At 42.5% G+C, this 25,217-nt stretch overlaps 2 protein-coding genes across 5 annotated transcripts; one reads left to right on the top strand and one right to left on the bottom strand.

Moving 5' to 3' along the window:
* Positions 1-2,408: 2,408 nt before the first annotated feature.
* LOC120744214 (coiled-coil domain-containing protein 136-like) lies at positions 2,409-18,162 on the bottom strand. Of its 4 annotated transcripts, none has more exons than XM_040048425.1 (10): positions 18,031-18,162; positions 15,021-15,221; positions 13,908-14,204; positions 13,480-13,554; positions 12,343-12,636; positions 11,956-12,073; positions 8,990-9,191; positions 8,456-8,590; positions 5,761-5,875; positions 2,409-4,246 (listed from the first exon to the last, which is right to left on the bottom strand). In XM_040048425.1, exons 2-9 carry the CDS (start codon positions 15,070-15,072, stop codon positions 5,771-5,773), a joined length of 1,278 nt encoding a protein of 425 aa, XP_039904359.1. In that variant the 5' UTR covers positions 15,073-15,221; positions 18,031-18,162; the 3' UTR covers positions 2,409-4,246; positions 5,761-5,770. The 4 variants fall into 4 exon arrangements, with proteins under 4 accessions (XP_039904359.1, XP_039904361.1, XP_039904362.1 ...); XM_040048426.1 differs by having other exon boundaries at positions 4,140-4,249; XM_040048427.1 differs by lacking the exon at positions 5,761-5,875 and having other exon boundaries at positions 2,409-4,249.
* Positions 11,613-24,657, top strand: LOC120744216 (protein SCO2 homolog, mitochondrial). The gene is made up of 3 exons (XM_040048429.1): positions 11,613-11,618; positions 22,966-23,001; positions 23,658-24,657. Exon 3 carries the CDS (start codon positions 23,667-23,669, stop codon positions 24,471-24,473), a length of 807 nt encoding a protein of 268 aa, XP_039904363.1. The 5' UTR covers positions 11,613-11,618; positions 22,966-23,001; positions 23,658-23,666; the 3' UTR covers positions 24,474-24,657.
* The last annotated feature ends 560 nt before the right edge of the window (positions 24,658-25,217 follow it).

The following is a 25,217-nucleotide window of genomic DNA, read 5'->3' as shown; positions in this document are numbered from 1 at the left end:
AAAGCCTACTACCAATTAAGCATATTAGGTGATGTGCATCTCTGTAATGAGAAGGGGTGTGGTCTAATGACATCAACACCCTATATCAGGTGTGCATAATTATTAGGCAACGTCCTTTCCTTTGGCAAAATGGGTCAAAAGAAGGACTTGACAGGCTCAGAAAAGTCAAAAATAGTGAGCTATCTTGCAGAGGGATGCAGCAGTCTCAAAATTGAAAAGCTTCTGAAGCGTGATCATCGAACAATCAAGCGTTTCATTCAAAATAGTCAACAGGGTCGCAAGAAGCGTGTGGAAAAACCAAAGCGCAAAATAACTGCCCATGAAGTGAGAAAAGTCAAGCGTGCAGCTGCCAAGATGCCACTTGCCACCAGTTTGGCCATATTTCAGAGCTGCAACATCACTGGAGTGCCCAAAAGCACAAGGTGTGCAATACTCAGAGACATGGCAAAGGTAAGAAAGGCTGAAAGACGACCACCACTGAACAAGACACACAAGCTGAAATGTCAAGACTGGGCCAAGAAATATCTCAAGACTGGTTTTTCTAAGGTTTTATGGACTGATGAAATGAGAGTGAATCTTGATGGGCCAGATGGATGGGCCCGTGGCTGGATTGGTAAAGGGCAGAGAGCTCCAGTCCGACTCAGACGCCAGCAAGGTGGAGGTGGAGTACTGGTTTGGGCTGGTATCATCAAAGATGAGCTTGTGGGGCCTTTTCGGGTTGAGGATGGAGTCAAGCTCAACTCCGAGTCCTACTGCCAGTTTCTGGAAGACACCTTCTTCAAGCAGTGGTACAGGAAGAAGTCTGCATCCTTCAAGAAAAACATGATTTTCATGCAGGACAATGCTCCATCACACGCGTCCAAGTACTCCACAGCGTGGCTGGCAAGAAAGGGTATAAAAGAAGAAAAACTAATGACATGGCCACCTTGTTCACCTGATCTGAACCCCATTGAGAACCTGTGGTCCATCATCAAATGTGAGATTTACAAGGAGGGAAAACAGTACACCTCTCTGAACAGTGTCTGGAAGGCTGTGGTTGCTGCTGCACGCAATGTTGATGGTGAACAGATCAAAACACTGACAGAATCCATGGATGGCAGGCTTTTGAGTGTCCTTGCAAAGAAAGGTGGCTATATTGGTCGCTGATTTGTTTTTGTTTTGTTTTTGAATGTCAGAAATGTATATTTGTGAATGTGGAGATGTTATATTGGTTTCACTGGTAAAAATAAATAATTGAAATGGGTATATATTTGTTTTTTGTTAAGTTGCCTAATAATTATGCACAGTAATAGTCACCTGCACACACAGATATCCCCCTAAAATAGCTAAAACTAAAAACAAACTAAAAACTACTTCCAAAAACATTCAGCTTTGATATTAATGAGTTTTTTGGGTTCATTGAGAACATGGTTGTTGTTCAATAATAAAATTATTCCTCAAAAATACAACTTGCCTAATAATTCTGCACTCCCTGTAGTTGAAACTCACTGATCAAAATGATTAAATAATGTGCAACTCAATATCTGTCTAATTATCTCATTAATGTTGACTTAGCTAGTGACATTAATGAGATAATTTTTTGTTCCTAACTGGTTTCCCTTTTCTGGCAGTAATGGGCTTTCATACCTTTAATTTGAGTAAATAAGTACATTAAAAAAAGTTACCACGTGAAAGTTGTGTGGCAATTAAGTCTTTATCTTGACTAACCTTTCATATATATTATTGGTTTTTTTTCTGCTGGGAGCTGACCTACACATATTACTAAGAAAACTTCACAACATCAGTTAAATGTGTAAAATATGTTTTTCCTTCAGCAAGTGTCTTTAAAGTAGGCTACACCTGTTTGTCATGCAAAATGTTCATAGGAGCTCCTAACAGCACATGCTACTAGTTGTTTTAAACAATACAGTATAATAGCCTGATCAAACTTCGGATTTAATTATTAATTAATTTAAATAATCTTAAATTAATTAATAAGTTTGTTAAAGCCCTGCTTTATCAAATTAATGCTTTTAATATCTTCAGTCAAGTACACGTGTCACAGTTCAATCTTCATTTGCAGGGCCATATGTTGTAAATAAACTGGAATGTCTGAGCTAGTTGTTATCTTACTGAAACAAGTTTGACAGAAGTACCTGGTTCCACCCTGAAAGGGATCACAGTCATCTGAACAGCTTATTCTTATTTTCTAGGATTATTTGGTCTCTATTTAAATGTAAACATAACTTAGGAACCATAAAGTTTGAAATGTGTGCAAAAGCAAAAAAGAGATGTATTTGGGTATCTCCCACAGTAAAAAAAATTCAAAAGCTTACAGAAAAAAACGTGTTTATTCAGAAGGATGATCTGAGGCATCTGAGAAGTTTGATCAACCAAAATGCAGATGCAGACTTCTCTTTGGGGTTTTACATTAAATGCTGAATTTTTGCCGCCCCTTTCAGACAAGATCCATCCCAGTTTTTATTTTCTACAGAAGAAAAAAATAAACAAAACAATATTCACTGTTGGAATCTAAATAAAACTTTGTGTCCTTATCACTGTCATTTTGAATTCAGTGAAAGGTGTTCCACTACATGACATCATTTCTGGTCCTCCTCCATTATTATTTGTGAATAGATATCGCCCAGTGCCCTTATTTGATTAGGACTGTATATGAGCTTAACTTCTATCATTTTTCAATTAATCAAATTTTCATGAAATTCATTTTGCTGCATTGTGCTCAACTGTTAGATGTAAAATAATGTATCATCTGCATACATAAAATTTGGACTTTTTTAGTAAAACGTAATTTGCTGTTTAATCATTATAGTTTTCAGTTCATTACGTTTTGATCAAACTCTGCTCTTCGTAAAAATAAAGAAAAGTGTCATCTGCATACACAAATCTAAAATTTGCATGTTAAGTAACACCAGCATTTGCTGAGTTTTGATTTTAATCACATTTTCTACAACATGCTAAAAATGAACAACAAAAAAAATCCCCTTAGCATTATTTCAGAGAAGGAGGAAAGTGTCTGTTCAAAAATAAATCAATAAATAAATCAATGAAAACCATCTGCTACACCTAACTGTGCAAAATGAAAACAACTCTGGCACAATCTGAATTTAAACACAGTGTAATCAGTCCACAGAAATTATCTCTCTTTAGAAATGAGCTTTAGGAAATATATTTTTTAAAGTGCTATTTTACTTTTATAGATAGTCATACTACACATTTGAAAACCAGAAAACCAGACATGTAAACGGATTTATAAGAAGTGAGGAAGGTAAAATAAAGCTAATCCTGGTGTTTCATGCTACAAACCAGACCTGCTGAAACTTAACGCTGATTAAAGTTAATCAGCGTTAAGTTTCTGACAAATACATGATCAGATGATGTATAACATTAAGAAGGAAGGAAGGCAGTATTTGAAGCACTAAACAATCAAGTTTTATCTGCTACTGTTTTCTCCTTTATCAGTAAGTGCAAAGTACTCCTTAAACTCACCAGGACAGAAATAAGGCAAATAATTTTAAAGCTGAAGGAAAATTTAATAACTCAAGTCATTTTTAAAGTAAAAATGTGCTACTTTTTCAGAGTGTTGCCTTTAAATTAATGACCCTTTTGTTTTGGACTGCTGTTTGATCAAATCTCATTTTAATGAATAATCACCAAAACTATTCAAGTAAGTATGCATGTTTTATCAGTAAGTTAATTAGATCATTTCACCCCATGAGTTTATATTTTCCATTTTAACACTGAATGTAGAGACATTTTTTTTTTTTATATGTAGCATCCACTAACACGAAAGTGAAACTTAGTCCATTGTCTTCACGAACCTCATGACAAGCTACTTCTGGTACTTCTGGAAGATACAACAAAATGAGATATTCTGTTCAACTCTTGAACTGTGATGGTGAGTAATCAATAAATCAACCGCTTGACCATCTGCGCAGAGCTGACCTGCAGGAAGAGTAAAGAATCATAGTAGACGATGTCGGGAATTCCTATTGCTTTCCCCTCCAGCACTCACTGACGTCTGTGGCGTTTGGTCAAAGAGTCGTGGAGATGCAACAAGCAGACATCAGGATGGTCACATGTATGAGGGCAGCACTGGATGGATGACGGCAATCCCACAATCCTACAGTTCACCGTGAGGTCGCTTCCTGTGTACTCCTCAAGCCCTGGTGAAACTAGGGACAACCAGAACAGCAATGGCTGCCACGGCGACTGCCACCACTGCCAGGTTCCAGCCTTCACAGTCGCGCTGCCGGGAGACGACAAGACAGGTTAGAATAAAATTAATTTATAAGCACATTCGGTTTTAGCCACATGCTGGATATTTTGGAAACTTTAAATGGAGTTTGATACTTTATTTTGACTTTGCAGTTCTTTTCCATTTGGATGCACCAAATAATGGAAACGTCTATAAAAAAGGGGACAATGCTTTTTATAAAAGAGCACTACATTCTGACCTCCCACCACATTCTGAATGTGCTTGTAGGATCTGGTCCAGAGGGGTGAAGAAATCAGGTGGCCCCTGAAGCAGAGCCTCTTCAACCTCTGCATATTCTAAACACATATGCAAAGAACCCACACAAATTGACAACAAAAAATACTGAATATGACCATAAGCAAAGTTTTAGTGTGGAGCCTTTAAGATGTTTGGGAACTTTTAGATGTTCTGCGAATCCATTCGTACTGGTCACAAATGAAGAGTGAGTGGCAGGTCATTCAGTATTTTTCTAACTACCTCTGTATGGCTGTGTTTAGGCGAAAGGTGAAGGACGTTTTTTGTGCCTCACAATTACAAACAGAGTCAATGCTAAGATGCAATCATACATAAACTGAAAATATTTAATCTTACAGAAAAAGTCCGTGCTGTGTCACAAGCAAAGACTCTTCTGATTCAAGATTTTCTTTACTGGCATTATGTTGCTAGAACATAACAAAAATTACAGTGGTGCCCTTGGTGATAAAGAAAATACAAAAAAGATAAATAAAGAAATAGATTTTCTTTAAAAAGATATAAAAGATAAAAGTATGGAAGAGGATTAGGGCCACTGGGGAAAAAAAAGAGTGGGAACGTCTTTTTCTTTCTTGTTTTCCAGAATTCCGAGAAAAAAGTCAGAATTCTGACTTTTTTCTCGGAATTCTGACATTAATCTAAGAATTAAAGTGTAAAGATTACATTATTATGGGCTCTTTGATGGACAGATGGTAAATGGACCGGTTCTTATATAGTGCTTTTCTACTATGAGCTAACTTTGCACAACTTGGCTCATTCACACATTCACACCCATTCGCACAAGCACTTCTTTCTATGCAAGTGTTTTCTATCTAACATTAACACAGATGATGGAGGCATCTGAGAGCAACTTGGGGTTAGTATGTTGCCCAAAGATATTTGGCATACAGAAAGCAGACGCAGATTGAACCACCAACCTTCCTTCATATTTGATTTGCTTCACAGAAACTCAAGCAACCTGACAAAACAAACTGAGCCCAGCATTAAAACAGTCGGGACATGAGCATGTAAAATCATGGCTGATGGAGGATGGAACACCCGGCACAGCTGATGTACTACTACAGTTCAAACAAACAAGTAAAACCTGGATTTGAACAGAGATCGGGAAGTCATGGTGGCAGAGGTTTCCACTTTTAAACTCTTTAAATGACAGAGGGGTTCATCTGAAGCAATTGTTTCTTCATTTGTGGAAACAAATGCAGAGGCAGTTTTCCTTGAAAGCGCCTGGTAGAGAAAGAAGGTCATGGCCATACCTGGTCCCATCTAAGACGCCAGCTCCTCCCACCAGCACCAAATCAAGGCCACTATTACAATCATTCCTATGAAGGGGATGGAGAGAACAGGGGGCTCAGACTGGCGAGTGCAGTTCTGGGAAGAAGACAGAAGGTAGGAGTGTGGGGAGTATGGAGAGAGGAGAAAATGAAATAATCAGAATAATAAAGTCAGAGGGCGTGAGGGCGAACGGCAAGCAGGGAGCAAACGAAAATGAGTGATCTGATGTGAAATGACTGATAGGCAGGCAGGTCGATCATCAAAACTCATCAAATTTTCAGAGAATTTTTCAGTTTCTCGTGTAAATTTCATGTGAAACAGAAGAGACGCCAATCAGACAAAAAAATGGAAATGAAGTGAGGAAACTGAAAAATTAAAGACAAGATGGTGAGGTTTTTTTTGTTTTGTTTTGTTTGAAGTCTTTAACATTAAAACATCAGCATCTTGTCATTTCAAGACTTTTGGAGATCAAATCTGAAGCATCAGCAGCCCTGCAGGAGCTTTTGGGTAAGAACTACCAGGTCAGCTTTGGCTGTAGAGAGCCATCTTAAAAGTTGATGTGTTTCCTAACAAGTTTGTTAGCCTAGCGTTAGTATTCTCACGAGTGAGTTTATATCTCACTTGGTGGAAATATCCTAAATTCATCCTAAAATGTTTATATTTCACAAAGTGATATTTTCTGGAGGCCCGTGAAAAAATCCCATTTAATTTTTGCCAAGGGAAGGAGGAACTAATGTCAATGTTAAAGGCTGCTACTATCAAAAATAATGACACCCCTGCAGTGCTGCATGGTGGATAAGAAATTGAATGAATTATCTGATGAAGAGGAGTGGATTGGGGACCAGGTCACTGTTTACAAAGTCAACTCCAAAGAAAAGAAAGGCAAGTGCCACAACAAGTTCTGAGTCAAACCTCATGTCAGCACTAGTGAATGCAAATGCTCGAGTCAGGAAAGTTCCTCAGCAAGTCTTAGAAAACCAAACTCTGTGTAGTTTTTAATTTTACAGTTTACATTTCAAATTACAAGTAGGAGTGTTGAAAGCATGGCTGGAGATCCAGATAAGGGTGAAGTCAAACAGCAGGTCTTGAGTGATGACTTGGACAAAGGATTATGATTTTCACAGCTATGCAAAAATCCATACCAGTTTAACTGTCCATGAAACTAGATAAGAAAGAACAATTAGTAAAACTACATTAATGTCTTAAAAATATAAAAGCCTGGATACCACTAATTTAATAACCACTAATGTACTCTGCCCTGAAAACCTTAGAAATATGGCATATAACCAGATTCTTACTCTGGTTGGCATAATCTTGGCCTCCTGTAACACTGTGAGAAATCTTGGAGTCATTTTTGACCAGGATATGTCCTTCAATGCGCATATTAAATAGATATGTGGGACTGCTGTCTTCCATTTCCGCAATATCTCTAAAATTAGAAATATCCTGTCTCAGAGTGACGCTAAAAACTAGTTATTGTATTTATTACTTCTAGGTTGAACTGCTGCAATTTGTTATTTGTATGCCCTAAGAACTTCCTGAAAATCTTTCAGTTGAACCCAAATGCTGCAGCAACAGTACTGACAGGTGGCTTCTCTTCATTTGCTCCCTGTTAAGAATCCAGAATTTAAAATCCTGTTCTTCACATTTAAGCTCTTAAATAATCAGGCCCCATGTCATTTTAATAACCTCATAGTACCATATCACCACATTAGAGCACTTTGTTCTCACACTGCAGGCTTACTTGTGGTTCCTAGAGTATTTAAAAGTAAAATGGGAGGCAGAGCCTTCATCTTTAAGGCCCCTCTTATGTGGAACTATATCAGACTAGATGGCTTGCCCCTCCCTGATCCTGGTTAGGCTGGAGGTTTTTCCCTGTTAGACGGGAGTTTTGCTCCTCACTGTCACCAAATGCTGCTCCTTGGGGGGGGGGTTCCAGTCTCTTTAAAGTTTCCAGTCTCTTTAATCCATTTGACATTATGAAAAATGAAAATCAGTTGAATTTCACATCCTACCTAGTGAAACCTCAAGTCAATTTGAGTCATAAGGTGTGAAAAACTGACAGTTGATCAATACTGAGTCACCTAACTGGGGAATTTATTTGTTCAAGTTTTGGAGTCTCCGGGAAGAATTGATTTACTGATGTTAAAGTAAAGAGTCCCAAACTGTTTGCACTGGTCTGTCTTGCAGGAGATGTTCCATATCAGATGAGCTGTAAATGTCCGTGTTCTTTGTTTTTGTATGAAATTCATTTTCAAGGGCTGTGCGATATAGGCGAAAGACCAGACAAAAGACAATGTGCCCTGAAGCGACAGACATTTAGAAGCTCACAGAAAAACTGTCAGAAACCGGCCACACGAGCAGAGCTGAAAGCAAAATGATCCAGAGAGCGTTTGGGCTTAGCTGTTACTGGCCAACATGCACACAGTACAGACAGAGAGGCGTCATGTGACAGAGCACGGACCAGATTTTTTTTCTCTAAACACTTACCTGAAAATGTTCTGCTATGTTAATCTAAACCTCACCCTTTCCTCTCCAGCGGGAGGGAGTTTTAACCCTAATCTCTGTCAGGCATGGTTACTTGAGACCAAATAATCTATCAGTACTGAAACATTTTAACAGTGTAACATACCCAACTTCACTAAGCACCTGAGGCTTTTACCTGTGACCTCTCACCTGTGACTTCCTGCCCACCAGTTTTTGCAGCTCAGCCTTGCAGCGCTGCAGCTCCTGTTCAAGTGCCGCTCGTTCCCGCTGGCTGCAGTCATACAGCTGCTGAAGCTCGGCCAGCTCACCTTTCAAACCTTCACACTGAAGGAAGGACAGAAGAAACACAACAACAAATCAATAACAGATATTTATATAAGAGAAAAAGATACTATGGGCAGGTCAGGACCTCTTTGGTCTGTAAACCTGAAGACTATTGGAAGATGCTGATTCCATACTGGGAACAATTTCCCACAATTTCATTAAACATGTACCATGACAGTAAAGCATGTTTCTATTCTATTCTATTCGAGTTACAAATACCTGTTTTTTAATGTTGAAATGCTGAAATTTGCCATGCTGCTACAGATGACTGTTAAAGGTAAAATCAAAAGCTTTGCAATTCAAGATATCAACAGTCTTTGGATTAAACTGACCAAATATGATGTCCGTCTGTAGTAAACATCCAGATGTTTTAGCTCATAAACAGCAGTCACCTCTCACCTCTCTCTGGACCTTCTGCGCTGTCTCCTCAGCTTGTCTCAGTTTGACCTTCAGGATGCTGATCTCCTCCTGTATATCAGATGAGTCCTTCTGCTCAGGTCTGGACTGGAACACCGTGATGTAAGAGTCCGCCTTCACCTGGTTGTCCTTTTCATATTCAGTACTGCCCTCCACTCTGACTGCCAGATACACGTCATCACACCTGTTTGCCATTAGACAGAAGATCTGTTGGAACAGTAGCTTCAGGAGACAAAGTGAGATATATAATAACACCCTAAAAAAAAAAAAATCCCCCGGTCGCCCCTGCAAGCGGTCTATCCTTCAAGCTCAGGTCCTCTACCAGAGGCCTGGGAGTTTGAGGGTCCTGCGCAGTATCTTAGCTCTTCCTAGGACTGCGCTCTTCTGGACAGAGATCTCCGATGTTGTTCCTGGGATCTGCTGGAGCTACACACCTAGTTAGGGAGTCACCGCACCTAGTGCTCCGATTACCACTGGGACCACCGTTACCTTCACCCTCCACATTTTCTCAAACTCTTCTCTGAGCCCTTGGTATTTCTCGAGCTTCTCGTGTTCCTTCCTGATGTTGCTGCCACTCGGAACCGCTACGTCTATCACTACGTCTTCTTCTGTTTGTCTACCACCACTATGTCCGGTTGGTTAGCCACCACCATTTTGTCCGTCTGTATCTGGAAGTTCCTCAGGATCTTAGCTCGGTCATTCTCCACCACCCTAGGGGGCGTCTCCCATTTTGACCTCGGGACTTCCAGGCCGTATTCGGCACAGATGTTTCTGTATACTATGCCGGCCACTTGGTTATGGCGTTCCATGTATGCCCTACCTGCTAGCATTTTACACCCTGCTGTTATGTGCTGGATTGTCTCAGTGGCATCTTTACACAGCCTGCACCTGGGGTCTTGCCTGGTGTGATAGACCCCAGCCTCTATGGATCTTGTGCTCAGATCTTGATCCTGTGCTGCCATGATTAGTGCCTCTGTGCTGTCTTTCAGTCCAGCTTTGTCCAGCCACTGGTAGGATTTCTGGATATCAGCCACCTCCTCTATCTGCCGGTGGTACATACCGTGCAGGGGCCTGTCCTTCCATGATGGTTCCTCCTCTTCCTCCTCATTCTTGGGTTTCTGCTGCCTGAGGTTTTCACTGAGCACTCGGTCAGTTGGGGCCATCTTACTGATGTATTCGAGGATGTTTGTTGTCTCATCCTGGACTGTGGTGCTGACACTCACCAGTCCCCAGCCTCCTTCCTTCCGCTTAGCGTACAGCCTCAGGGTGCTGGACTTGGGGTGAAACCCTCCATGCATGGTCAGGAGCTTCCTTGTTCTGATGTCAGTGGCTTCTATCGCCTCCTTTGGCCAGCCTATTACCCCAGCAGGGTACCTGATAACGGACAGGGCGTAGGTGCTGATAGCCCGGATCTTGTTCTTACCGTTCAGCTGACTCCTCAGGACTTGCCTGACCCTCTGCAGGTACGTGGTGGTTGCAGCTTTTCTAGCGGCCTCTTCATTGTTCCCATTTGCCCGTGGGATCCCCAGGTACTTGTAACTGTCCTCTATGTCTGCAATGTTGCCTTTTGGTAGTTTGTTTCATGCATTTATTTTTTAAATAATTCTATTGAAGCATGGTTGAAAAGCAATGTCTGACTTTCATCAGTTAAGATTTATAGAATTTTTATTTATTATTACTTTTGTCAGATTAAAGTTATTTCTGTGACCATTGTCAGATTTTCTTTTATTGACTGAAGGGTACCAACAATTTTGTCCACATCTGTATCTATTTAATATGCGCACTGAAGGACATATCCTGGTCAAAAATGACTCCAAGATTCACAGTGTCACTGGAGGCCAAGATAATGCCATCCAGAGTAAGAATCTGGTTATATACCATATTTCTAAGATTTTCAGGGCAGAGTAAAATAACCTCAGTTTTATCTAAATTTACAAGCGTTAAATTAGTGGTTATCCAGGCTTTTATGTCTTTAGGACATTGCTGCAGTTTAACTAATTGGTGTGTTATCTGGCTTCATGTCATCTGCATAGCTGTGAAAATGTATGCTATACCTTCTGGTGATACTGCCAAAAGGAAGTATGTATAATGTAAATAGAATTGGTCCTAGCACAGAACCCTGTGGAACTCCATAATCAACCTTAGTGTGTAAAGAGGACTCTCCATTTACATGAACAAATTTGAGTCCATTAGATAGATATGATTAAAACCACTGCAGTGCAGTACTTGTAACACTTACGTCAAGTTCTAATCGCTATAATAAAATATTATGGTCAACACTATCGAATGCTGCTCTGTGGTCTAGCAGGACCAGCACAGAGATAAGTCCACCGTCAGAGGCCATAAGAACATAATTTGTAACCTTTTGTCAGCCTGGCTACAGTGCTTTAGAGAAACCTGGGGTTATTCTTATTTTCGTCAAACAATGATGAATAGTGAGACGTTCTAGCTTTACGGGGGACATTTTCAAAACAATAAAGCAGCAAACTATTTTTTCAGGCTAAATAATGAACTTCTAAATTTGTGATATGCCATTTCCTCTCCAGCTTACAAGTTATCTTTAAGGTTTGTGTTTAAGAGTTACACCAAGGAGTCAAGTTCTTCTGATCTGGTGCTTTCTTGTTCAGAGGAGCCACATTGTGCAGAGTCGTACACAGTGAAGAAGTAAAATTATTAACAAGACCTTGAACTTAGTTACAGTGCTTTCAGAAAGACATCTGCTGTGATGAAATCTATTCCCCACTGCCGTGTAATTCATTATTGTAAATTTAAATATTATTAGGAAATGATCAGACAAGCTCTGAGCACAAGATCCACAGAGGGTGGGGTCTACCACACAAAAAAAGCCTCTGGTAGAAAACCCAAGCTTGAAGAATTTTCGCACATTTTAAGAGTCAGAGTGTCAGGTGTAGGTGGATGTTTTGACTAAAGCTGCTCAGGTCACTCACGCGTCTTGTTGTTGTTGCAGTTCCTCCACCTTGTTGTTCAGCTGTTTGTTGTCACTAGTCAGATTCTGATGTTGGTCTGTCAGAGAGTTGAACTCGTCCTGCAGCTGAGTGACCTCACCTGTATCAATAGACAAAGACTGATATCAGTATTGATTAACTGACTAATAATTGTCTTATTGATTCTAATGAAGAAACAAACACGTTATTACATCTCTGCATTATTGGTGCATCAGATGTTTGTTCACTTTGTTTCCTTCATCTCAGGTGATAAAGGTCCCATCTGTTAGTTACAGTTCTCCTACTTAGTTACAGTTACTAGTACTAAACCTTAGATAATGCAGGTTAATATTACTTAGAGTTATAGTTACTGTGTTTAGTTGCAGTTACCCTGTGTCAGTGTGCTGTGGCTCTTCATGCTCAGTTCGGCTCTCAGTGTTGTCACCTCAAGTTCGTACTCGGCTGTTGTGGCGTGCAGACGCTGTAGCTCCGCCCTCAGACGGCATAGCTCTTCCTGAAGGGAGGCAATGTCATTCTCTCTCTCTGCTGCTGCCTCCTCGGCTGCCTGCTGCAGCATTAGCACCTCCTCTTGAGCTGAGCGTAGCTCCTGCTGCACCTCCTCCAGCTCGCTTTCCTTCTCCTCCTCCAGACTGTCCATCTCCTCCTGGACTGAACGCAGCTGGGCTGAATGAGTCAGACAGCGTGAGAGAATTAGAGTGAGAGTCAATATCACAGTTTCAGAGTCTCAGAGAGTTAGAGAGTCAGAGTCAGTGAGTCAGAGTCTCAGAGAGTCAGAATCAGAGAGAGAGTCAAAGTCAGTGAGTCAGTGTCAGTGAGTCCAAGAGTCAGAGTCCGAGAGAATCAGAGTCAGTGAGTCAGTGAGTCAGTGAGTCAGAGTCTCAGAGTCAGAGTCAGAGTCAGAGAGTCAGAGTCAGAGTCAGTGAGTCAGAGTGAGAGGGTCAGAGTCACGGTCTCAGAGAGTCAGAGTGAGAGAGTCAGAGAGTCAGTGTCTCAGAGAGTCAGTCTGAGTCAGGGATTCAGAGTCACAGTCTCAGAGAGTCAGAGATCAAGAAAGTCACAGTGAATCAGAGAGCCAGAGAGAGTCAGTGTCTCAGAAAGTCAGTCTGAGTCAGAGTGTCAGAGAGTCAAAGAGTCAAAGTGTCAGAGAGCAAGAGAGAGTCAGGGAGCATCAGAAAATCAGAGTCAGAAAGAGTCGGAGGGTCATAGTCAGAGACAGTCAGAGAGATCAGAAAGTCACAGCGAGTCAGAAAGTCAGAGAGAGTCAGAGTCTCAGAGTGTCAGTGTCTCAGAGATCAGAGAGTCAGTGTCAGAGAGTCAAAGTGTCAAAGAGCCAGAGAGAGTCAGTCAGTGAGTCAGTGTCAGTGAGTCAGAGACAGTGAGTCAGACTCACAGTCTCAGAGTGTCAGACTCTCGGAGAGTCAGAGTCTGTGAGTCAGTGTCAGAGTGTCAGAGTGTCAGAGAATCAGAGTGTCATACTGTCAGAGTCAGGGAGGTGAAGGAGGGCACCTTGCAGCCTTTGGATCTGCCGGGTGAAGCTCTCGGCCTGGTGGGCGCTGGCCAGCCGCTCCTCCTCTAACAGACCTTTGAAAGGAGAAATGATATAGAATAGAATAGAATAATCCTTTAATTGTCCCACATGGGGAAATTTGGGTGTAACAGCAGCAAGAAAGACACATATACAAACAAACAGTACACAAGACACAGAACAGAAACATACACAGTTTTCACATATTTACATCAAGGACAATGGTTACCAAAAACAGAGTACTGTACCGTTATTAAATTGAATAAAATGAAATACAGATAAGAGGCAAGTTACAGAGCTGATGTAAACCTCTATGTTTGTTGGGAGCAGTTTTGATTGTCCTCCTGCATATCAGGAGATGCAGGAGGAGTAACAACCATGAATATGAAGCAAAGTGACGTCTCCTCACCCTGTAGCTCCATGAAGCTCTCCTCATGTCTCTGAGACACCTCCCGTGTCTCCTCCAGCTCCAGCAGTAGCTGCAACACCTGAGCCTTCAGCTCCTCCAGCTCCTCTTCTTTACCTTTATCGCCGCCTTCCTCCTCATCCTCAGACTTCTCTTCCTTCACCTCTTTCTCCTCCTCCTCCTGCCCCTTCTCTCCTTCACCCCCTGTCTCCTCCTTCTCCTCAAGGGACTCCCTCTCTTTGGCTGTGAGGGTATCTGCCAGCATGATGGGCTTCTCCTCCTTCAGCTCACAGAGCTCATCTGCTCAGAGAGGAAGGAGACAATGAAGAGGCAGAGGAGGATTTTTAACAAAGAGAGATGAAAATACACTTCTCTTATTTTGTAGGAGTTTCCAAATAAAACAATATTTATTTTAAAAGATTATAAAACCATGATGCACTTCTTTACTTGACCACCAGGGCTCTTCTTAATGAACCAGGTTTCTTCTTGTTTGTCACTGAAAGTCATATCCTTTATTTTAGTGGGAGATAAATACCGAAACTGTCTGAGGTTTTCAAGCAGGTTAAACAGTTTTATCAAATATCCTTGTTTTAAATACTTTAAAATCCTCTAAATTTACTCAATGTCCAAATTTTTTGTGTGCTGTGCTGCAGAGACATCTGCTGGATTTAACCTTTATTTAACCTGGTGCATCATTAACGGCAAATCATTTAAAGTGAGGGGCAGGGAAAAGGTAAACAACTGAATATACCTGACTTCACCTGGCAGCAAAACACCTTTAAATGTGTGTACCATCAGCATAAAAACAACAAAAGAGTTAAAATCCCATAAAATAAGATAATTCTAATATAATATTTCATATGAAGGAGAACGTGTTTCTCTTAAATCAAAAGTAATAATTTGAATTCCAGCATGCACCTCAGTCTGCACCTCTGACACACATTTGAAATGTCTACACCTTGTTCCAGCCTCTATGCTTTTTATGTGAAACAGGAAGTGCTGAACATAATTAACAAGGCGAAGATAAAATAAATGTAAGGTCAAATAAATGGGACTAAAAATGAGGACTCTGATGCTTATCCCTTCACACAGACACACGCACACACAATGACTGACCGGATGGGTCGAGGACCTCCTCGATGACAGGCGGCAGCCGGAAGGCATCCATGTTTCCTCTGATTGACGGGAAGCTATAGAGATGAGGGGGTCAGAGCTCCAGAGGGGTGAGGAGGGGAGAGAATGAGGCAGATGGAGCCCAGGAAGGGTCCTCACGCTCCGGGTAGAGAGAGCCGCTGCAGCCCTTTCATCCTTCTGGAGCTGGGAGGGAAACACAGGGGGAGGAGGGAGAGGCGGTGAGAGCTGCGACACATACTGCATCACGAGGAGGCGGGCAGCGTGCGGGCCTCAAACACGCACTCTATCTCCACATGTCTCACTCTGCAGCTCTGCTGCCTTTTAACCACCAACCCGCATAACCTCAGTGAGAGGGGAGCAAACACAGCGTCTCTCTGCGGACACCACTGCCACAAGAACCAATCAACAGCAACCATGGGCGGCTGGTGTCATCTATACAGTTATAAATTGGGACCGCTCTTCATGACAAATGACTGAAATAAGAATTGACCACAGAGATCACCTGGACAACTGAATCCCTTAACTCTCAGTTTGCTGGTATGTTACCTACCAATAGTGCTAACCTTTAGCAGACTGTAAATAAAAGAGGGCTATCGACTGTTTGCTTTGTGCCATCAGTTTTAGCATTTTGACCCCTGAGGTGCTATGTTTTGTTTTCCGAGGGCAGAGCCTCACAGACACAAATACCTGTGCAGTAACATCCAATCAAAATCCTAGAATTTCACTGGTTACCAAAACTGGAGCTCAGACTTCTTGGATGGCCTGTTAGTAAAATTAAACATATGACTTATAAAAACATTTCCCCCCCATACAGTCGTTATATTTGATATGAACCCCAGATAAACTTTTGCAGTCTCCTTCTTTTCCAGCTTATAAATCTATGTCATCTGCATGTAGAAACACTCTTATTCTTCCCATTCCTGTCTTTTACTTCCTTTTACTTATCTTTATGATGTAACAGAAGTAAAATACAAGTTTCAGGAAGTGGGAAATTATGTACAGCGCACAAACCAGTTTCTATCCTACGGAGCCCCCCAGGGGACATGGGAGAAAAAAAATTAGGGAGGAAAAAAAAAAAAATTAGGGAGGAAAAAAAAAATTAGGGAGGAAAAAAAAATTAAGACGGACTTTTGCGAGATCTCGCAAAAGTATTGCGAGATCTTGCAAAACTCCAACAATGGCGGCAGCTACTTAGTTGTAATATTACTCTTTCTGGGTCACAAAATACACTTTTAAGATATTTTGAGGCGTGAATGTAGTTGTGTAAACGTCAGATACCTGCTCGGTTTACAAGACATCACATATTTGCAAAAGAGCTCCGACGTTTTTGGAGATCTGACACCCACTAGCTCGAAGCTAACGGGAGGTCGAGACCTACTACAGCCAGGAGGAACACCGCTTTCCCGGCACATCGTGCCTCGACCTCCCGGTCGGCTTCGAGCTGGCGGCCACTAGCTCGAAGCTAACGGGAAGTCGAGACCTACTACAGCCGGGAGGAACACCGCTTTCCCGGCACATCGTGCCTCGACCTCCCGGTCGGCTTCGAGCTGGCGGCCTCCGAAGAATGCGGCTAAAACTTTTGCGAGATCTCGCAATAAGTATTGCGAGATCTCGCAATACTTATTGCGAGCGCTCGCAATACTTTTGCGAGCGCTCGCAATACTTTTGCGAGCGCTCGCAAAAGTCCGTCTTAATTTTTTTTTTCCTCCCTAATTTTTTTTTTCCCTCCCTAATTTTTTTTTTTCCCTCCGTAATTTTTTTTCCTCCCATGTCCCCTGGGGGGCTCCGTACTATCCCGTCTCAGACTGTAAACATGTTTATTTTAACAATGAAGTCTATTGGTCCTGGCTCACTCCTGGAGCCTCTAGTGGAAACTAGAAGAACTGCTAGTTTGGAGCTTCAGTGCTAGCTTCATTTATTAATCTTGGAATGTGTTTTACGGTTCTGTGCAGTGCTTGTTCTTCATCAGTGTGGCCTTTGATGATCGTTTAGAGAGGTTTGTTGGTCTCCAGAGATTGGTTGGTTGGGAAAGGCTGTCAGATTTAAGGCTGCGGTTGTGTTTACCTGGAGCTTGGTATTCAGATTATATTTATTTAAAGTTTAAACCCTTCAGAGGAAACGATCCACCTGATTTCATGACTTAAACCTGAATGTCAAACTGCTCCTCTGCCTAGATTTTAAAACACTCTGACTGTAAATATTTTCAGGGACGAAGCGCTGACGAGAACACACATCACATTTCCCGATTGAAAGGGTGTAAAGCTAACTTGAAACCTTCAGTCACACTGCAAGTACTCATGCATTCTGCATGTAAGTGCAGCCGTTCAGGGATAGTTTAAAGGGACCAGCACACATTTCTGTCTGATGCCAGGCTTCTACAAAACACTCCAAAACACACAAAAGACTAGAAAAACAGACACAGCATGATCAAGAAGGACAAAAAGACTGATGAGAACACGGTGCTGATACAGAAGCATCGATTAGCTTTAACACCTCAGAGTTCCCAGCTGACGTGGAAACTCAAACATGAACACTGAGGCACAAACAGGAACAGCTTCAGCAATGTTAATCTGATATATCTGCGGAAACTCCTCATGTTGAAGGTTTTACACTGAGAGCAGCTCTGACATGAGCTGGATTACAATCTTATCCTCACTATTACACATTAATACCACCATGTCATCACCCTCTATATGTGCTCTGTATGTGCTGTCCTGCTGCTGATATTAAAGTCCTCATTCATTGGTCTGTGTCGTTTCGTTGAGCTTGCACTGTGACCATAAAGCCTGAAATCCTCCTGTTTCCCTGTCATTGTGCCTTCATAAAGGAAAAGTTTAAATGTCATTCCTTGGATTTTCTGCTGGAACATCCTCTCCCTGCCTCATTGCAGTTTTAAAATGCTGAACTCTTCCATTAGAATCAGCTAACAGGCTGTGGCACGACCTTTTTCTGCTGCTCAAACACAACACACACATGCAGGATGAAGACGTACCTGATGCAGATCTGCTCGTCTCTGAACCAATCTCTATGGTTTCAGGCTTTGCTGCAGACCTCCTCCTCCTCTTCCTCCTCCTGTTGTCCTATATTTCCTCCTCAGCTGCTCTCTCAGCGTGATGCAGAGTGACGTCACTACATGCTACAGACGGACAGAGGCCATGATGTGAATGCACAATCAGCCTACATGACGTCATTTATTAACCCATTCCTGCCTCTGATCTGCAGTCAGTGAAACTGAAGACGTGTGAGTGGCTGCAGCTGCAGACATAACAAGGATCACATTTCTGTGGCCCAGGTTATGATTCACCAAGTGGTCAGACAGAAACAGTGTTCAACTCTAACAAGGCCATGTGAAGCAAAACAAACACAATAATGACAAACACTGATTTTATTTCAGTCTTGATACAGAAAAAAAAGACTGATATCAGTATTGATTAACTGTCTAATAATTGTTAATGGGGAATAATTGTCTTATTCCCCATTAAAAGTAATGCTTCACTGTGGTTTTAGTCTCAGCTGAAAGTCTCTGGGTCGCACCTGCAGGAGAGATTTAACACAAGGTGACACAGACGCTCTGCAAGACTCGTTGGCTCTCAGTCGACTGCCGGTGAAAACGGAAACGCTGCAAACTCGCTCACTTCTGTTGCTAGGCAACACAAATCCAGGCTGGATAACATTAAAGGCCACAAAGATGAGAGAGGAGGGAAATGAAAGCTGAGCACCGACCTCCCAAAGGTCCAGGAAGCTGCAGGGTTAAAACTAAAACTCCACCTGAAGGCTCAAAATCCCCACAGAGACAGAGACCAGAATCACTGACATCTACAGTGAAGAGGTTTCCAGTCCGCTCATTCCCAGTTTCAGAGTTTTCCCAGAACCTCTGAGAGCAGCTCTGTGACTGACAGCCTCGCTGAACCCACATTCAGCAAACGGGATACAGCACAGATGAGCTTTCACTTCATAACGACACAACAGCAACTCTTGATGATAATAATAATAATAGTGTGTTTGGGACCTCCTGCCTTAAAACCAGCAGTTCTTGAGCCCCCTGGTGGCCTCTGCAGGTGGTGGGTGGAGTCAAACTAAGTGAAATAAATAGAAATAAACAAATTAGTATTTTTTTTTAAAACTCTGTTATGGTGATGAAGGGTAAAAGGTGTAGGGTGTGACCACTGCAGGACCACCTTCAGGAGAACCACTGCATGAAAGCAGCTTTCCTCTGATTGGCTGCCCCTTGCCTGGCTTCCTCTCGCAGCTGTGAAGGTTGAGAAAACAAACTGTAAAATAAATAAATAATCTGAAAATAAATAAGTCCTGATGAGGAGTTAGAACCTCGAGAGCAGAGTAGAGACAAGCTAATGGGTCTGATGAAGACACCCCCTCTGTGTGACATCACAGATATCCCAGAGTAGAAAAAACGGCATCTGCATCCTGATGTTTTGGCTCAAACTGAGCACATTATTATTAGAAACTGCATGAAAGTTTGTGACTGTAGATCTGAAATTCTACATTTAAACGATGGCTCTGAAGACTCTGAAACATGGAGGGGAGTAAAAGATTAAACCGTCTCTGCTGTCTGAGTCTCTACTTCTGTCTGAAGCTCAAAGACGTTTGTAGACGCGCTGTGTTAGTGTGGACGTGCAAACAGGACGTGAACACAGTGAGAGATGCTGTGTGTGCTCAGCACTGCAGGGTTATATAAAGGCTCTAAATCACTCAGCTGGACTCTTTAAACTGGCTTTCAGCCCTCACGTCACTGTCAGAATCACAGGTGACCTGAAACTCACGTCATTGGACAAAGGAAGGAAACACAGGCAGGCACAGGAAGAACCGGCCAATCAGGAGGCCCCAAACTGGAGGCTTTGTCCTGTGAGGAAACGGTGCTAACCACTGCAGCACCTGGAAATAATAATAATAATAATAATAATAATAATAATAATAATAATTGTAACATGGTAGACTAATGTGCCTGTGTTAATTCAGCTCCATATTATTATGTGAAGTTGCACTGGGTTGGGAGTGGTTTTGTGTGTGTGTGTGTGTGTGTGTCACATTTTTGGTGAGCCAATGGCTGGAATGGTGTTGGACTAATTAGAGGCAGGTGTACTTGATTGCACTGATACACTGGTCTACTTATAGCCCACACTACAAACACTGCTGTGTCATTTTGTCTCTCTGTGCGGGTATGTAATGTGATGAAAAGAAATTAGATATGTTTGGGATGGATGGGTTTTGCGCTATGAATTTTATACTGAAGGTGTCATTTTGTCTCTCTGTGCAGGCCAGGGCCTATTATATGCCACAGCCTAAAGGCAGCAGAGTTGCAGAGGCTGGAGTGACCACTGGCTATATGCTTGCAGGGTGGTGGGTCTCCAAGGACAACTTCTAACCCTGTTAAAGGCAACACGTGGAGTGCAACTGGCCGTGTGGCATAGCTGGCTCTGGCCTTGGGACTATGTGTTTTTATACGATTCATAAATGGGACACTGGACTGTTTTATCTTTTATCTCTTGATATTTTTTTGTCAATAAATTATCTTTTAGAATTTTATTGACTGTCATCTTTTTGCCCACGACTGAGACGGTTGGTCAGACCTAGAATCTTTCTTTGGGTGTGTTACATAATAATAATAATAATAATAATAATAATAATAATAATAAGAATGATGATAATAATAATAAGAAGAATGATGATGATAATAATAAGAAGAAGAATAAGAATGATAAGAGGAAAATCAGCTGTGCACTGTGCATGCTGTGTGTTTGCGCTGCGATGTGACCTGGTTCCTTCTTCAGTGGTGCTTCAGCCGGTTTGTGCTGCCCTTAGAGCTCATTAAAGAAACATGGAGCGACGCAGCAGAGAAGAAGCTGAGCTGCGCGAGACGGACGGTTAGAGGACGCACGTGAACCATGATTTTCAGCTTCTTAGATTAAATCCTAAAAAACGAGTTAAAACCTGAATGATCAGTCAGAATCCCCTCTGAGCGCTCGTTCTGATTTAATTTAGAGGTGAAATCACGGAAACATGAGTATTTTTACCTGATGAGTTTCAATTCTTGATTTTTTCCCCCCGTTCTCATCGTTCAGGTGAAGTTCTGAACTCTGAGCTCAGGTTACCCGAAAGCTGCTCTGACTGCAGGAGCTGTAATAAATTATGTTAGTTGTGAATTTGTATGATTTCCTGATAACATGAACGTGCAGGTGTTTGTTTGATTAAAGTGGAGCGCACCTGCAGTTGTCGGACGGCGCCATTCAGAGGAAGAAGTCAGTCTTACAGCTGATAATGACATGAAAGACATTTTACACAAACACGATGAATGAAGAGAGGCTGTTGTGGAGATTACGTGTCACCAGGGCTGTATCCCAATTCAGGGTCTGCAGCCTTAAAGTACGCATCGTTAACGGTCCACAAGTGCCGCGCACTCAAAGACCGCTAAGGCCGGAAGTGCGAGGCTTCTGAAAAGGGACGATCTAGCCTCGGTCGCGCTGCCCAGGTTGCCTAGCAACCATGATACTAACAGCTGGAAACGTTTCATACAGCTTTGCTTGACAGAAATGAAGGAGAACATATTTTGTTCATTTGTCTGTTTGTTTCTACATGAGCTTTGATTTGATAAGTATCTGAGGCTGAGACCACAGGACTGTAAAAACATAATATTGGGCTTCATTTCTGTACTGAACAGTCATTTTAAGATTAGCTAGTAAATAACAATTAGCTATGTTGTTCATCAGACTAAAGTCATCTCACTTTGGTAATATAACTATAATATGGACAATATTAAAGTTATTATTTCAATCGTTATTAGTTATTACAGCAGTGAATGAACTCTGTTTCAAATACTGAGCTTCAGTAAAGATATAAGCTGCATTTATTTATATTTCCTGTCACCTTAAATCTTCATTTAAAGACAGGTTCCTTTGACACTGTATATATAAATGTATTATATATAAGAGACAAATATTGTTCTTTCAATATGTTGGCATTACTAAATTTGTCTCAGTATTTACTTTAAATATCCACGAAATCATCACATTATCTGTAAGATTAACCCTTGCTAGAACCTCAAAAATCCATCCTTTCGTGGTCCAAAAATGGTCCCAGGTTCACCCAAGGAGAGACAAGTGCAGGTGCAGTGTTGCCAACTCCTCAGTAAGGAAAATCGCTATTGGCTGTCCTAAAAGTCGCTAGAAGTCGCCAAATGACGTCATCGCCTAATTTGCATAATTGGTCATGCTAATATAATTGTAACCTACGCTGTTGGAGAGAGAAATAACATCGTGGAAGAGACATAAAGTGAGTAAAAAACGTCCTAAATGCAGTTAGAATTTATTTAGAACTACAAATTAAATTTCTTTTAGCAATTATTGTTTTTTAATGTCACAATTACAACCCTGCTCCTTTATCCAGTAGTTTTAAACCTTGTGATCCACAAAACAGCATAACAGTAAAGGAAGAACTGACTGCGTTACAGTCAGTGCGGGAGCAGCGGCTTCGCTCATGCGCGATTCATTTGCCGTTTGGACGCACAGGTGTGAACGTCTCCTGCCCTGATAGCAGCTGGGGGAGGACTATCCTCCGCCTGTGAGCGCTTTGGCACGGGTGAGGTGCCCAAGGCAGCGCCGCTGCTTGTTGAGAGTAAGCGATACGCGTTTTTACGTCAAAAAGTCGTCATAAATAAGTCTCCAATAATACCAGAAAAAGTCACCAGATTTGTCGCTAGTCGCTTTTTAGAAAAAAAGTCGCTAAGGGGGTCTGAAAACTCGCTAAATGTAGCAACAAAGTCGCTAAGTTGGCAACACTGTGCAGGTGTAGCTTTAGGAGTCCTGCTTCGTCACTCCAGCAGGTGGCGGCACTGCATCTCGATGTTTGCGGTAAACCACCATAGAAGAAGAAGCAGAAGCCGGAGGAGTGTCCGGTGGACGTGTGGCAGGAGCCGGTCACATTAGTGTGGGGTCTAAAAGGTAAACAGGTGAGTCCGCGCATCGTTTTTACCGGAACTCGCTGAATTCACGAGGCTAAAGCAGCTCGTGCATTAGCATTATCCCGAGCCGACACTCAGTTAGCTTTTGGCTAACCGCGTGCTCCTTAACCTTCAGTCACCAGGAAACCCTGTAGCACTGTCCTGACATCAGCTGTGTGTGTGTGGGGTCTCTTCGGCTGGTGTTTGTATGTGTTTATCGTCATTTGTCCTGTGACGTGGTCAGTAACAGGTGAGGACATAAACTCACCTGAGAGTTACTGAAGGTCTGGGGTCTAGGTAAGGCAGTGTCACGTGGGTTTAACGTCACAAAAACAGGAAAAATCCCCAAAGACGATTAAAAGGGTAATGAGTGTATGGAAGACCAAAGGGGCCAAGATTTTACATTTAAACTAATTATTTATTTATTTTATTAATGTCAGAAACTAATAATAACACGTGATGATAATGGATTTTATTTTGGTAAATTTTTAAAACTAAAATAATGTTTTGAGCTTAACGTTTCAGTAGTCAGACTTCAAATAAAATAAGCGGATCTAAAGTTTAATAGACACAAGTGAAACATGTTTTATAATCAATAATTTGACAGATTAATGATCAGAATAAATAATATAATAAAATAATCTGGTCTTCCTGTCTTATAGCAGGTGGTGGAGATGTTGGGGCTGCGGTTTATCATGGGTGACCTGCGAGGAGGAGCGGCACTCCGGAGGACGTTTGTGTCTTCGGCGGTGCTGAGTTCGAGGTGGCGGCTAGCACTGCATGACAGGCTTCCTCAGGCTCGCTTCCTCTCTGGTGATCGGGACTCGTCGCCGTCAGTAGTGGCTAAAATGAAGCTGCGGAATCGGCTGCTGGTTACGCTGTTGTTCGGCGGCGGGTTGCTGGGTGTGTGGTGGTTTGTGCACTCAGAGAAACAGCAGAAGCTGCAGCAGCAGCGGGTGGAGCAGCTGCGGCAGGTGGCGCTGGGGCAGGGCACTTTCAGCCTCATGGACCACACGGGGTGCCGCCGGACGAAGAGGGACTTCCTGGGCAACTGGGTGCTGCTGTACTTTGGCTTCACGCACTGCCCTGACATCTGCCCTGAAGAGCTGGAAAAGCTAAGCGCTGTTGTGATGACTCTGGACCGCGACGCCTCGCTGCCGCCGGTGCAGCCCCTTTTTATCACTGTAGACCCAGAGCGGGACGATGAGGCGGCGCTTGCCCGGTATGTTAAAGACTTCCATCCCCGGCTGATTGGGCTGACGGGGACGGTCGAGGAGGTGAAGCACGCAGGGCGGGACTACAGAGTGTACGCCAGCGCCGGGCCCAAAGACGAGGACGGCGACTACATTGTGGACCACACTATCCTCATCTACCTTGTCAGCCCTGATGGCCTCTTTCTCGACTACTACAACAGGATGAAAAGTGATGAGCAGATCGCCGACAGTGTCCGCAAACACATCAAAAACTATGCCACGCTGTGAGCGCTGGCTATATAGCAACCAATTACAGACTGTTTTCATAACGACCCCACTCACAGCTGGAGGATAAACTGCTTCTTGTCCTAAAACGGGACACTTCTCCATGGTAACACAGAACTGTAAATGTGTTTGAAGTGAAAGTTTGCCGATAATAACAATGTGAAAATCCAGAGAGCATGCTCCCTCACTTCCTGTCTCAGCCTGATGGTTTCTGTGTGTGTGTGTGTGTGTGTGTGTGTGTGTGTGTGTGTGTGTGTGTGTGTGTGTGTGTGTGTGTGTGTGTGTGTGTGTGTGTGGCCTGGTGTCAGGAGAGGAACACACACAGATTTCCTGTTTGTGTTCCTCTGTTGACACCTGGACAGACTTCCTGTTCCTCAGACAAGTGAAGCAGTCTGACTGCTTCCATGTGGAGCTGAGATGTTTATCAGGTTAAGTTTACTTCTCTCTTGCTCAGTGTGGATGAAGTGTGTTTACAGCTGGAAGAAGTGCATGCTCGGGCATTTCCTCCAGTCTGTCACATAAATGGCAGTGGGACATGCTCTCTGAAAGTGTCAGTTTTCAGAGTTAAAGGTTAGATTGGCCTCAGGGTGTGAGGACCTCGCCGATTCCTGTGAACAGGTCAGCGATAGGGCAGATCATGCTGGTCACATGGAAACTGTGATCAGCTGTAATGTTGCTGTGGAAACAAGTTATATTATGGCGGACTTTAATGAAGCGTGAGTGACAGACAGGTTCTCGTCAGAAGGT

Source organism: Simochromis diagramma, unplaced genomic scaffold, assembly GCF_900408965.1.
Source record: "Simochromis diagramma unplaced genomic scaffold, fSimDia1.1 OVJJ01000557.1, whole genome shotgun sequence".
NCBI lineage: Eukaryota > Metazoa > Chordata > Actinopteri > Cichliformes > Cichlidae > Simochromis > Simochromis diagramma.
The sequence above is the reverse complement of the archived record's forward strand: the minus strand, read 5'-3'. Positions and strand labels throughout refer to the sequence as shown.